The following is a 13,094-nucleotide window of genomic DNA, read 5'->3' on the forward strand; positions in this document are numbered from 1 at the left end:
GACCTCACGCTATGCCTGTCCGTTTTGCTGATCATGGAATGAGTGCTCTCAATTTTAAAATAAAGTGTTTTGAATGATGTATGTGTGGGTCCTATATAGTGAGGAATTAACTTATTTTAAATAAAATGGGAGCACTCATTCCCAGTAGAATGGGGTTTTATACTTACTTATTTAGTCTTTTTAATGACTGAAACAAAACAGATCAATCACAGCATCTGGAAGAACCATTTGTTCTTGCTGGCTTTGTACCTCTTCTCGAACTTGACTTTGGCCGCTCACCAGGCCTTGCATTTAACAGCAGGATCTCTCAACCTCCTTGCTGAGGACAGTTTTATCCCAAGGCATGAGATGATAGTTATCAGCTTCACAAGAAGAATTGATCTTTTACTGTTTGGAGATTATCTTCTTGCCCGTGCAGCTGTCACTTTCTGGGGTAGCGATCAAGGCCAGCCCCCAGAGTGTGGCCATAGGGGCGGTGTGAGGTGTCCACACGGTGTGGTTCACAGCGACTGCATCGCCTTCCCAGGCGTCACGAAACCGCCCATTGCTACAGCAACGTCGCGGGCCAGCAGCAGAAAGGAAGGACAATTTTGGACAGTTTGTGTGGATTTTTTTTTTTTAAGATTTGTTTATTTATGCATACAGAACTGGGGTACAGGCCAGAGGCGCAGGGGCTGTGAGAGGATTCACCAGAGACAGAGTGGGGAGCAGAACAGGCCGACTGACGAAGTACACTGCTGAGGGGAGCAGTGGGCGGGTTAGGAGAGGTCTGCCATGCCATGGGGGTCAGCTCCGAAGCGGGGATTAAACTCATGCTGAAGTGGCTTTAGCTTCTCAGTGTTGTGCTTTAACCCGCTGCACCACCAGGGAGGGCCTTTGTGGGGGTTTTTTAAGCCCCAAGATAAACAACAAAAATAGCCTCAAAGGGACTGCACAAACATGTCCTTGTTGTAAAGGTCCAATTTGGGTAGAAATAGTGAGATCTTAGTAAACTATGGATCTGACGTTTGTTGAGTGCCTTCTCTGCGTGTGGGGCCTGCCATACATGCATGAGGTCAGTTAATCTTCTCAACAGTTGTAGTGGGAGATAGTGTTTGAGCTTAGGGCTAAAGGAGCCTGGTGGAAGTAACCTACAAGATCTGAAACTTGGTTCTTTATGGCTCCAGAGCTGCTATTTAAATGCTGAGTAATCATCGGGGGTGGTTATTATAATTACAATTAATTGGAGAAATATAATCCAAATTGAGGGGTGGGGAAGGCCAGTAATTCTTCAAATTATGTATTCCTAGATTTACTTATTCTTACATTCTCTTTTTACTCTGGATATCCAGGTACATTTGTGTTTAGACTGCCGATATCTCACATCTCATAAGACTTTTAGTCTTTAATACTCGTTGTGCTTCAGTTTGGATAGTTTTTACTTACCTGAATTTAAGTTTACTGTTCTTCTACAGTGTCCAGTCTGCTGTCAGTCTCACTCATTAATTTGGCATTTCAGATCCTGTATGTTTTAGTTCTTAGAGTTCCATTTGGTCCTTAAAAAAAAAAAAAAAAATTGTCTCCTATGAAGTTCTTCATCATTTTATCCAACTTCTATATTTTTTAATATACATGAAATTCATCAATTTGGTTTTCTTTATTTTGATTTTTTGGCTCTTTTCCCCAAGTGTGTCTAGTAATTTCTGTTTGTATGCTAGATATTGTGTGTTATATCTTGTGGAACATAAATTCTACTCTCTTCCTATTCTACTGTCTTCCTATGAAGCATTATATTGCATGATCACCATCTCCTTGATCATATAAGAGAGATTTTCTCAGGGTGAGTTTATGTTAGCTCTGTTGGTAATTCCTAGGCTGGTAGACCTTAGATCTATGAATACACCCCATATTCATAAGGCCTGAGTGTGGGGTTTCAGTCCAGAATGTTTACCAAACCCTGCTAATGTTATGGGACTTGAATTCCAAATTCTCTCAGCAGTGGGAAGGTGCTAAAATGTGCTCTCTTTATATGTGGTTTTCTACTGGATTATTTAAAATTTCATTCATGCGTGTATGGTTCCTGGTTGGCCAAGAATTTGAAGGAAGTGTAGAGATAGGTTTGAGTCCGCCTCTTTCTGTGACTCAGTTTCCAGCTTCTAAAGCAGTAGTAAACTGACCTCAGCTCACTCAAGTGCTAATTTCTGCGCGAATCCTCTTCTTGCCTAGCATGGAGTGAGATCTGCCCTTTTGAGAAAAGCCCAACTAAGCCTGGCCTTCCCCACTTTTACATTTTAACATGTTGTCCATCCTTTGTTACTGATAGGATGTCCTCAGCTCAGACTAGTGGGTCACAGATACCTGCACACAGGGAATTGGCATGGAACACAAAAAACTATTTATTGACTACCAGCAAGGTGACTAGCTAACAGAATGAGCAAGAGAAGCAACACTGTAAAAGAAATTGCATTTTCCGTATTTACCGTAACATTTTGAGGGGTAAGTGTCACGTTAGGTTTTAAAGTTTGCACGTATGAGAAGTAGTAACTGGAGTCAGATAAGCCTTGAAAATCTTCAGATGGCCAATAAAGTACACTGAAAATATGACTCATTTTGTGTTTTCTACCAAGTGTTGGTATTTCTTGTGGAGCCCTGTTGTTAAGCCTCTCACCCTCCCTTAGCCTACAGAGAGGCCCCTTGAGAACAGATGATTAGAGGTGAGTAGAGGAGTAGATTGGCCCCATCTCTTCCATGCACCCCCACCCCCAGCTCATTGAGTGGTGTGGGGTGCCCGTGCAGTCTTGTTCTCATCCCCCCATCCCTTCTTCCTTCTCACTCTTTCTTTCACCGCTTTATTAAGTTAGAGCTCATCAGTTACGGCATAGGTGAGTGACACCATTGTATTTGGTCCTTCTCAACTAATCCCTTCACTGTTTACATAAAGACCCAGCCTAGTCGCTGTAGTTTTATTTAAAGACCATCTTCTGCCTTAAACAGACCCTCCTTGACAATCCACCGTTCTGTGGACTGGGGTCCAAACTACATTTTGACTACACTATTGGATGGTTTGTGTATCACCAAACTAAAATTGTTTTCTGCTTAAATTTTAGCAGAGAATCTGGAGTAATGTCAGCGTTTCAGTGTTATTTCTGTGCATGGTATTCTCCCTCACGCTTGCTTAAATCCTGCTCTGGTGCTTTCCTGACCACATGGAGTATCACATGTGAAGCAAATCTGTTACAGTTTCTCACACAAGACACCATCTTAAGGCAGCCATGCCCTGTGATAACCTCTGGAAAGTAGTCACGTGTGTGTTGGATTGTGGTTTGGATGTGAATGTGAGTTTTTAAAGCGTCTTTTTCTAGTTCTGGAAGGGTTCTCCAGTTGGGTCTTGACAGAAAGATAACTAGTTATTGATTTTTCTCATGCCCTGTTGGGTGTGGAAGTCAAGCAAGTTTCTATACAGTGCAAAGTGTTTTTCATTGATTATTGATGCTGTGAGACAGAATGCTCAGGCTTGAGGGAGGATGACTGCGCAGAGAGCCCGTCTCTCACATTCCCAGACGACAAGAAGAACAGGGGGATGGCCTCAGAGCGGCCATGTCTCAGGTGACCCTTAGCACTGATTTCTCTTCATGGAGAAAGAAAAAGCTTCTACTAAGTTTATCTACAGAAGGCTTCTACTAAGTTTATAAACAGATGACAAACCAGTAGTAAAAATGGGGTAACTACACCTGTTTTTAGGTCATTTCACCTATTTGCCAGGCCTGCCTCCTTGGGGTGATAATGGGTAGGCAGCCTGTACGAGGCTGAAATAAGAGAGAATTGCTTGTCTCCTTTCTAGCTTTTCTTAAATACCAGATCTCAAAGCATAAAATTACCTAGAAAGCCATCAGCTATCCAAAGTGTGATGTGTATTTTATTTGGCAGTTGGGAAGCCTGAGTGATAAAGCCAGAAGAGAGAGCAGTTTTCTCCTGCTGTAATGGAACGATGTTCAAGTGCTGTTTAAATGCTGAGTAATAGCCCTGTGGAACTCTGCAGGCATCTTTTCTTGGGGCTCTGGTAATTAATGGATTGAGTGCAGTGCGCACAGATGAGAAACTGAGGCCCAGGAACTGAACTCTTGTGCTCGTCATCAGTGGTCACTGAACTAGCGAACATCTAAGAAAATACAGAGCTTGGACTCCGTCCAGCTCTCATCCCCCGTAACATGGTTCTGTAAAGTTAAACCACTTCGTGTTCACAGTCACCAGATGGATGCTGCTGGTCTTAAGGATCAGGCGGTGGAGAAGATTTGAGCCTGATGCAGCAATGCATTGGAAGGGGAGTTGGTGCTTTAAAATGTTCCTCTTTCCAGTTTTGGACTAAATACATAAAGCGCCGGGGAGACCAGAGGCCACATGTTGTGCTTCAGTAACTGGCAACTCTAGCAAACACTTTCTTTATCTCGGGATACTAGGTGGTGCTTCTTGGATTCTGGCTGTTAGCACTCACCTGGAATTTATCTTCCCCTAAATCTACATAACCGACTATTTATTCTTCAAACTGCAGCTCAGTTTGCCTCTTATAAAACCCGACTGCTCTATCCAAGTTTCGTCCATGTTTTCATTTATTTATTAGATTCTAAATGGATGCCTATGAAGACCATCTTAAATAAACACTGAGAAAACAAAGTTGGAACTCTTCCTTGTGCCAATGCTGATCCATTAAATATTAAAAAGAGCATAAAGCTAAACTAAGTGGGAAGATGTGATAACATTTTAATAACATTAGAACCTTTTTTCATGGTATATAAGCATATTGCTTTGGGTTGAAGATATAAATGTTTAAAAAAATAACTAAACATTAGAAAATTTGGGAATATAAGCAGGAAATCCAAAAGACTTTGGGTAACTGTAGCAATATTTGACTAAATTAAATGTTAAGTTTCTCTGTGGCAGTGGACACCATAAGCAAAGTCAAAAGACAAGTGGCAGAAAATATTTGTAATACAAATTGCAAAGTATTGCTGTCCCTTGTGCAAGACAGTTTTATTCCAAACATGCAGGGAAAATTAGACAAGGAATGGAAAACTAAGCTCAGAGTGTGAACAGGCAGAAAACACAACGGATCATAAAATACAGAAAGCTACTGCCCAAGCTTACTGTAATCGTTTTTTACCTCCTTAAAGCAAGAACAACAGCAACATCAAAACCATCATGATCTGTCTGTGCGGGTGAGGCACATAGAGAAATGGGCCTCACGGCTGGGTCTGAATTGCCACAGCCAACCTCTGGGAGAGGAGTATTGCAATATTAATTAAAATTTAAAATGTACACTTTATCCTCACACAGTGCTGTTTCTATGAAACAGAGATAAAGTACTTTAGCTAGAGATAAAGTAACATAGGTAAGAAAGTTGCAGTGTTGTTTGGGTGGTGGGAAGTCTCTCAAGAGGGACATAGTTATGTAAATTGTGGTAGCGTTTATCATAGAATGTAGTCACTGTTAAAATAGAGTTACTGATGATGAATTTCTTGATCTTTGTTCAGTAGGGAAGAAAATAAATCGTAGAGTCTTATGGATAATACCCCACTTGACTTTTTTAAGTCATAGGTGGGGGGGGTCTCCTATATTTGTGTATATGTTTGTTTGAATATAGAGAATATTTTGCTGAGCTAGTTATAGCTATTTTATCCCAAGGAGATGAGATTAGAAAAGAGGAAATAGGGGCCTCCTGGTGGTACAAGGGAGAGTCCCAGCCAGGGAGCTGACCCACAGCACACCTCTCCTGACCCGCCCACTGCTGCCCTCAGCAATGTACTTTGTCGATCAGCCTGTTCTGCTCCCCACTCTGTCTCTGGTGAATCTTCTCACTGTCCCCCCCAAACCCCCCCCACACACACCTCTGTCCTCTACCCCAGTTCTTGGCATGCATCCAATGGCATGCATTTTTTCTTTTTTAAAAAAAATAGGAAATAACTTTTTTCTTGATACATCTCTGTAGTAGTAGATGAGTCATTTGTTAGAATTTTAAAAACTGAATCATATTTTGAAAGCGCAGTTAGTGCTACATGTATAAGGTACTATAAAAGAATTTAAATGCTTTCCCTCTATGCCAGAGCCACGATTTATGACACAGATTACAAGGTGTTATTATTTAGTAGTTGTAGCTCATTGTATGTTACATGTGCTGACCCGTGCTAAGTAGTTTTTGACAAAAAGAAAAGGACTTATTTTGACAGATTCCCTAGATGCAGTGAGTGTTCACTGCGCGCTGACTCTGCCTGACCCTCAGTGGCTCCACAGTGACCACTTGGGTGAGACTGGGCCCAGGCCTTGTCGGAGGCTGCGAAGAGAGTAACTGACAGACTTCCCCAGAAGCTTCCACTTCTTTTTGGCCAGCTAAGGCGTGGCGTTGCTTTGGAGACTGGAGGCTGAGGTGTGGGCTCGTTCTGTGACCCCAGTGTGACAGCGGTGTGTCCCAGCTTATGAAGAGAAAATGATAACCACAAGTTGTTCTGGTGTCTTGGCACAGGAGGTAACTCCCTATGTCCATCAACATCGCAGCTTCAACCTAGAGTCTCATGGTGAAAGTAATAAAAGGTCAAGACCGTTTTAGCACCTTGCAGACGCCACCGACCTGCGCCATGCAGCGGGGTGAACCCCACCCTGTTCTCTGACACCCCTGTAGACAGCAAGCCCTTGGCAGACAGCAGAAAACATTCGTGCTCTGAGCCCCGAGGAGAAAGGACTTGGCTACAAAGTTCCCTGCTTTCACAGAATTACTCCAGCATGCCTGTGCCCAGGGGTGACCAAACACGCCACGGTGGCTCTGGTGGTGGCAAGTCCATCTGTGGGGAGACATCTGATGACGAGAAGTTCACCCAGAAACATACAGGTCCCTGAATCTTGTCTGTGGACCCAACCCAGTGGGGCCCAGCTCTCCATCTGCGCAGCCCAGATGAGTAGTTGTCGGGCAGCCCGTGGTCTCTGGCAGACAAAGGGGGGCTTCGGGGGACTTGGAGGCCCTGGGTCCAGGAATGGAAGGCCAGCGGGAAGACCACCCCTGCTGACTGTGGACACACCTAGGAAATTTGACTTGCGAGTGTCTGAGCCGCCGATCACCGTTGTCGCTCAGGAGAGCACCCGTCACCCCGCCCACCTGACATACCTGCCAACCTCCTTGCTTCCCTTCCCCTCCAAGTCTCGCTGGATGGCAGAGTTAACTTTATGACTATGAAATTAAAGTAACAAAAGGGGTGTTTTTAGAGACTTGCTATATGCTTGATAGATATCGATCACATTTCAGCTAGGAAACTAAGGTCCAGAAAAACTCAGTGCCTTTTCCATGCCTGTCAGGACCAGAGCAGGTCAAACCCAGGTGTCTGCAGCGCTCAGGCCCATGTCCCTCCACCCAGGGATGCCTCAGTGAGCATTCGGTTGTGCTAAGTCAACATTGGGGATGCTTTTGTGGATAGATTTTTATGAGTGCCCCAAAGCCCTGTACTCATGAAATAGAAATGACCCCTGTGGTTTCATGGTGTTCTCTGTCGTTGCTGTAGCTGCTATTGCTGTTTACCCAGTGAGCTTTCACATTAACTGTGGTGTCTTCACCTCTTAGCTGTCCTCCTCCAGGAAGAGTCTGGGGAGGTATGATGAGACGTGTTTTATAGAGGAAATTAAGGCCCCGCGAGCCTTAGTCACCTGACCCAGGGCCACATGCTAGACTCAGGAGCTGAGACCCAGATGTCTGGTCCCTCAGTTGCTTGACATCCAGTTCAGTCAGAAGCTGGTTTCTACGCCCCACCAGCGCTTTGGTTAAGAGCACACGCTTGCAAGCGGTGCCTCTCTGTTCTGCTTACTAGCTCAGTGACCTTGAGCAGCATGGAAACTCTAAGCCAGTTTCTCGTCGACGTAAAGAGGTCAATAGTCGCAAGTTACTGTGAGTATCAAATGAGGTCATACAGAAGAAATACTTAGCACAATCCCTGGTGCACGAAGTAAACAAAACCTTTCACGGCAATTATTGTAGCTCTTGTAATTATGCAGAATAGGAGGCCTGTCTTACTGTCATTCTGTAGGGGAAGGGGAGTGTTCGTCATCGAGCCTTGCAAACCAAAGGCCTCATGTACTGTGGGTGGTACCTCATGTGGTGTCCAGGGCCTCCTTTCCCGGCTCAGTCAGCAGAAAGGATGGCATTGTAGTTGCATGAAGCTGAGTTCTAATTTGACTTCGCAACTAACTTTCCCCTTTCTTTGGCATAAAAAGCAGTCTGAACAGAGGTGTGGGGCGGTCACTATGGCGGGGCCTGCTGTCGTTGGCACTCAGTTAGCTGCGGCCATAACCACCACTGTGACAGAGAACTAGAGATTGGAGCCAGTGTTAAGGTTTTGTGAGAGCCTCCCCGTTTGGCGAGACGTGACATGGGTGACACCAGCCAGGCGCCCTGAGAGAAGGCCTGTTTCATCGTTTCCATGACACTGGAGATTCTTACACAGATACTTTTTAAAGAGTGTTGAATTTTTCTGGACTCCCCTGGGGCTTGTTATCGCTAGGCCCTGGGAATGTACTCGGGGCCACCGTTGACTTCAGAGTGTCGCCAGGAGCTCTGCCGCCTGGCCAGGCTGGCGCCTACAGCACCTCACAGTGGGCAGCCTGGTGCTGCCAATGCTGCCATCCTGGTCTTGCTCATTGAGCTCTTTATCACGGGGCACCTGGCACGCAGTGTCTCACTCAGTCTCCATCATGCCCCTGTGAGGTCAGCGCCACCCTAACCTCAGTTTTACAGCTGAGAGGCTGCGACTTAGAAAGGTGATGTGACTTGACCAAGATGGCCAGACCGGGAATTGGAGCCTTGGTCCTTCCACTTTAGCATGAGGGGAGAAGAGCCCAGCTCTAGCATCAGAAAGGCTCAAGTTAATTGCCTTTATGTATGGCCTGTGTGGCACATGATACGTGTCTTTAGAGTATTTGTAGGGAATTTCTGGTATTAGTGCAATTGCAGCAGAACGTGGCATAATTCTAAGAGGTGGGCACTCCCTTCAGCTCCGAAAAGGAAGAAGGTGGTAGCATTTTACCTACTGCCAGACAGCGTCACTTCATCAGGATTTCGACTGTGGCATTTCTTTGGAGGAGGTGACTAACCCAGTCGCCTCATCTGTTCCACGCAGCAGGAGAGGGCTTTGCATGCATGGTGATGCTTAAGCCCCGGCGACTCTGAGAGTGATTTCCTGTCGCAGCGCATGGGTGGCACCAGCCAGCTGTGCATGCCAGCTAGCTTCCGTGGGTATATGCCAGGCTCCGCACCAGGCACACCAGCACTTAGTCATTCACTGTTATTCACAGGCCCACACGACAAGTTCTGTTGTTACATCTGGGCTGAACAGTGCTCACAGGCCACTGCCCTGAGTCCCGCATTCCCCTTCCACTGGAGTGGCTTGCGGCACTCTGTGCATGCACCTCCCTCCTCCAGAGGCTGTCTGCTCACCCTCACGGTGCGGCTGTGCAAAAGCCACTGGAGAAACCTTTAATTTCATGCAAGAGGATGCGTGTGTTTATATAATCTTCCCAGCGAATTGTCAGTGTTAGACTTACAATAAAGTATGCAAAAATAGTGCAGACGTGAGACCCATGTGCCTGCCGTTTGATGTTTCATGCAGCTCTGTGTGTTATAACCAGCCGTCCACTCAGGGTGCTTATTTGGGCCCCTGCCACATGTCTGGCACCGTCCTAAGCACCTTCCTTTTAATTCCCATCATGTTTACTGTGAATAGGAATATTATTATTGTCCCAAGGCACGGGTCACACACTGGTTTATTTTAAAATGTGTATCTACTCTAGGAAACCTCACACATGTGTGTGCAGCCCAGAGCTGTGTGTATCCACACACACAATCACAGGCCCGGACAGACGGCACCACTCGCCGGGCACGGAGTACCAGACACGTGCAGAGGCCCGTCCCGAGCCGGTGCTTTATCAGGTCCGCCTCGCCCCAGCACATTTACGTGCCCGCGACGGTTAAATATGCTACTGTCAAGAGCACTTGGGTCAGAGAAGCTTCTCAGCAGATGCCAGTGCTCCTTTCCTGTGGCCTGTCTCTGCTGCACCGCGTCGTCCTTGGTTTTGGCTGGGTCCCCGGTTCCTGCTGGACTGGGAGCTTTGCATGCTTGTTTCCACGCTCCGCGTGATGTTCCCTATGTCTGTTACCACACTCATTTACTTTCCCAGTAGTGACTGTGTCCAGGGAGGCAGGAAGATCCCGGGGTTGGGTTGAGGGGCAAAGGGCGGAAAATGTTCTGTATTCTTTATTGTTTGAGCTCTGGGGGTAGGTACATGGACATTCTTTTAATCTAGTGACTGATACACTTCATTTGGATTGGGTTACACTTCAAGAGACCAAAAAGCTATGTACTACTGTTTCACCATCGAGAGCCCCTTGGAAACAGCTGAAACGACCAGGCAGCGAGTTCCTCTGTACTGGGAAGGAGGTCAGGTGAGGTGGGTTTCCGCAGTGAGAGGAGGCTGTGGGGCAGACAGCGGGGTGCAGGGCTACGTCTGCCTCCGAAAGCCAGCAGCCCTGCACCCTCTGAGCCTGAGCCGGTATGGGCTATGCATGGGTGTGGCCTCTGGGCGGGTGTGGCCTCTGGGCAGGGGTGGCCTTTCTTTTGTGTTTGTCAGATCTGCTTTTCTGAGTGGATTTGGAGAGTAACCAGAGCTGCATTTTATCTTTCTAATATCTCAGTCTGAAATTCTGCCAGCTGCTGTAGACATCATGAATCTTTAATGGCGGGATGGATTGTGCCCACTGGAGCCTCACTTTGTTTCCTGTGCTGTGGTGACTCGCGTGCCCTTCCATGTACTGGGCCTTTTCCCTGGGTCTGTTGCTGCATGAAGTGCTAGAGAGTGAAATGTTTTAAAATTTAATCTCCGTTTTGACCAGTCTAGATTGAAGGAGAAATGTTTCTTCGGTTCCTGAAAAGGAAACCCATTCACCCAAATGAACAAACATTTACAGCACCTCGGCTTCCCAGGCCCTACTCACCGTGTGTGCTGGGGCAGGGATGCAGACAGGAGCCAGGCAGGCCCTCCTCTCGTGGCCTGGCAGCCAGGAAAGACCTGTTTCCACAGATATGAAGTGTTGGTGGAAGATATTGCAGTAGGCATGCAAAGAATTAGGGCAAGGAAGGACCTTTCGTGATGAAGGGGGACTTTACAAGAAGAAAGAGGTGGTGTTTGAATGAAGCTTTAAAGGTACACTTTAAAGTACATCCGATATGCCCATTTGTTCACTTACTCATCATAAGTCGTGAACTTGCTTAACAGTCCTTGTTTCCCGAGCTCCGTGACAGAGGAAGGAGGAGGCAGAGTTCAGCACAAGCCTCCGTCACCTCCACTCCAGCTCCCCTGGTCAGCACGTCACACCCCAGACCTTGTCCTTCAGGGGCATGGGCATGACAGTTGCCACTCCCGGAAGTCTGTGGGGGCTGGGAACGTGGCCTCTGCTGAGTGGTGGCGTCTGCCCTCAGAGCCATGAGGTCTGCTGCACAACCTCGCGTGCTCAGACTGCATGCCGCGTTGGTGACAGGCCAGAGGGACTGCAGAAGAACCTTTTGCAGTAATTAGGCAAGAAGTGGCACGAAATGGGGCCAGTGAGGACTTGTGCTTTACAGGTGATGCAAAAGGGTTTGCCGCTGGATGCATCTGGGGTATGAACAAGCGAAAGTCCAGTATGCTTTGGTGGGTTTCAACCCAAACCACTACAAGAATGTGTTTCGCCATTAACTTAGATAAGGGACTGCAAAGAAAAAAAAGAGGGCCAGAGGTAATACATCAGGGTGGTTGTATGTGTTAACATGGAACGTGGTTATTGGACATGAGCCAAATAGGCAACTGACATCTAAGTTTGTATTTCAGGGTCTCGTGTGGGCTCTCAGTTTTGAGAGTTGTCAGCTGATAGAAAGTTCTTTAAAATCATAAGACTGAGAACTAAAGAGAGTGAGCTCAGGTAGAGAAGTTATAAGCCAGACACTGAGGCCAGGGCCCCCCAACATAATGAAGTTGGGAGCACAGTCAGGAGGATGATACCCTGGAACCCAAATAAAGGGGGGACCTTGAAGAGGGAGGAGCTGTTATGGTAACGGGACATTCACTCTGTTGAGAGATTTGTATGCTTTACGAAAGGTCTAAAGATGTCACCTCCACAGCACCACTCTTCTGTGGATAGCTAGTCTTGTTTAAATAGATCAGAAAATCAAAGCTCGGCAAGAGGAAGCTTATCCACATTTTATTATTACCTCTATGTGCCAGCTAGGAAGGAAGCTAAAAAAAACCTGCTGAGGTGGTCAGCTCTTGGTGGCAGGGCCAAACTTCACACCAACATCCTTGTGATCACACCTGCCCAGTTTGCACCAACACGTGGATACAGTAGCGTTTTACACCTTCTCCTTAGACCTGGGCTTTTAAAAAAAATGATAGGGACTCAAGATTCGTTGCAGAGGGAGAAATGTTAGAATTGTTGGATTTTTCTTTTGCATGACATGATTGATTTGTTAAGGAGAATTTTTTCCCTTGTTCCCAGTAATCACTTTCTTAATAACCTCACCCCTCAGTCTGAGGGAGGGGGGTCACTGTGGAGTGATTGGAATGTAAGTGAGCTACATGCTGTGATAGAAAAGGGGGGGGGCCTTTAATAGAATGAGGATGTTCAGTGTCCTGCTGACCCGTTTCTGGACTGATACAATTTCTCTTTGCTTTCCTTTCCAGTTTCTAGTCATCAGTCACCGTGCACAATGACTTGTCATTATAGCAAATAACAGCTCAGACTCCTCCTTTTCTTCTTTTGTAGATCATGTACAGAACGAAGAAAACTATGCACAAGTGCTTGATAAATTTGGAAGTAATTTTTTAAGTCGAGACAACCCAGATCTCGGTACCGCTTTTGTGAAGTTCTCTACTCTTACCAAGGAACTGTCCACACTGCTGAAGAATCTGGTAAGCCGTTTTGTAACAACATTTCTTAAAATTATAACTTAACCATAGCATAAGAAAAGTGTCATGAGAACAACTTAATAATCTTTACTCAACCTTTCAGTCTAGGGATTAAGAAAAAGTTAGCAGTTTTCAGTTCTCGGTATGGA

At 46.1% G+C, this 13,094-nt stretch overlaps 1 protein-coding gene across 7 annotated transcripts in view; it reads left to right on the top strand.

Annotated features, from left to right (window-relative positions):
• ASAP1 (ArfGAP with SH3 domain, ankyrin repeat and PH domain 1) overlaps positions 1–13,094 on the top strand; it is a 235,925-nt gene that overhangs the window by 136,386 nt on the left and 86,445 nt on the right. For all 7 annotated transcript variants that reach the window (XM_012722945.1, XM_004679591.2, XM_012722943.1 and 4 more), the window contains one exon: positions 12,803–12,948. In XM_012722945.1, coding sequence (XP_012578399.1) covers positions 12,803–12,948 — 146 coding nt within the window. The remainder of the gene's footprint in view (positions 1–12,802; positions 12,949–13,094) is intronic.

This window comes from Condylura cristata, unplaced genomic scaffold (genome assembly GCF_000260355.1).
Source record: "Condylura cristata isolate star-nosed mole 26May11 unplaced genomic scaffold, ConCri1.0 scaffold00009, whole genome shotgun sequence".
NCBI classification, from domain to species: Eukaryota; Metazoa; Chordata; class Mammalia; order Eulipotyphla; family Talpidae; genus Condylura; species Condylura cristata.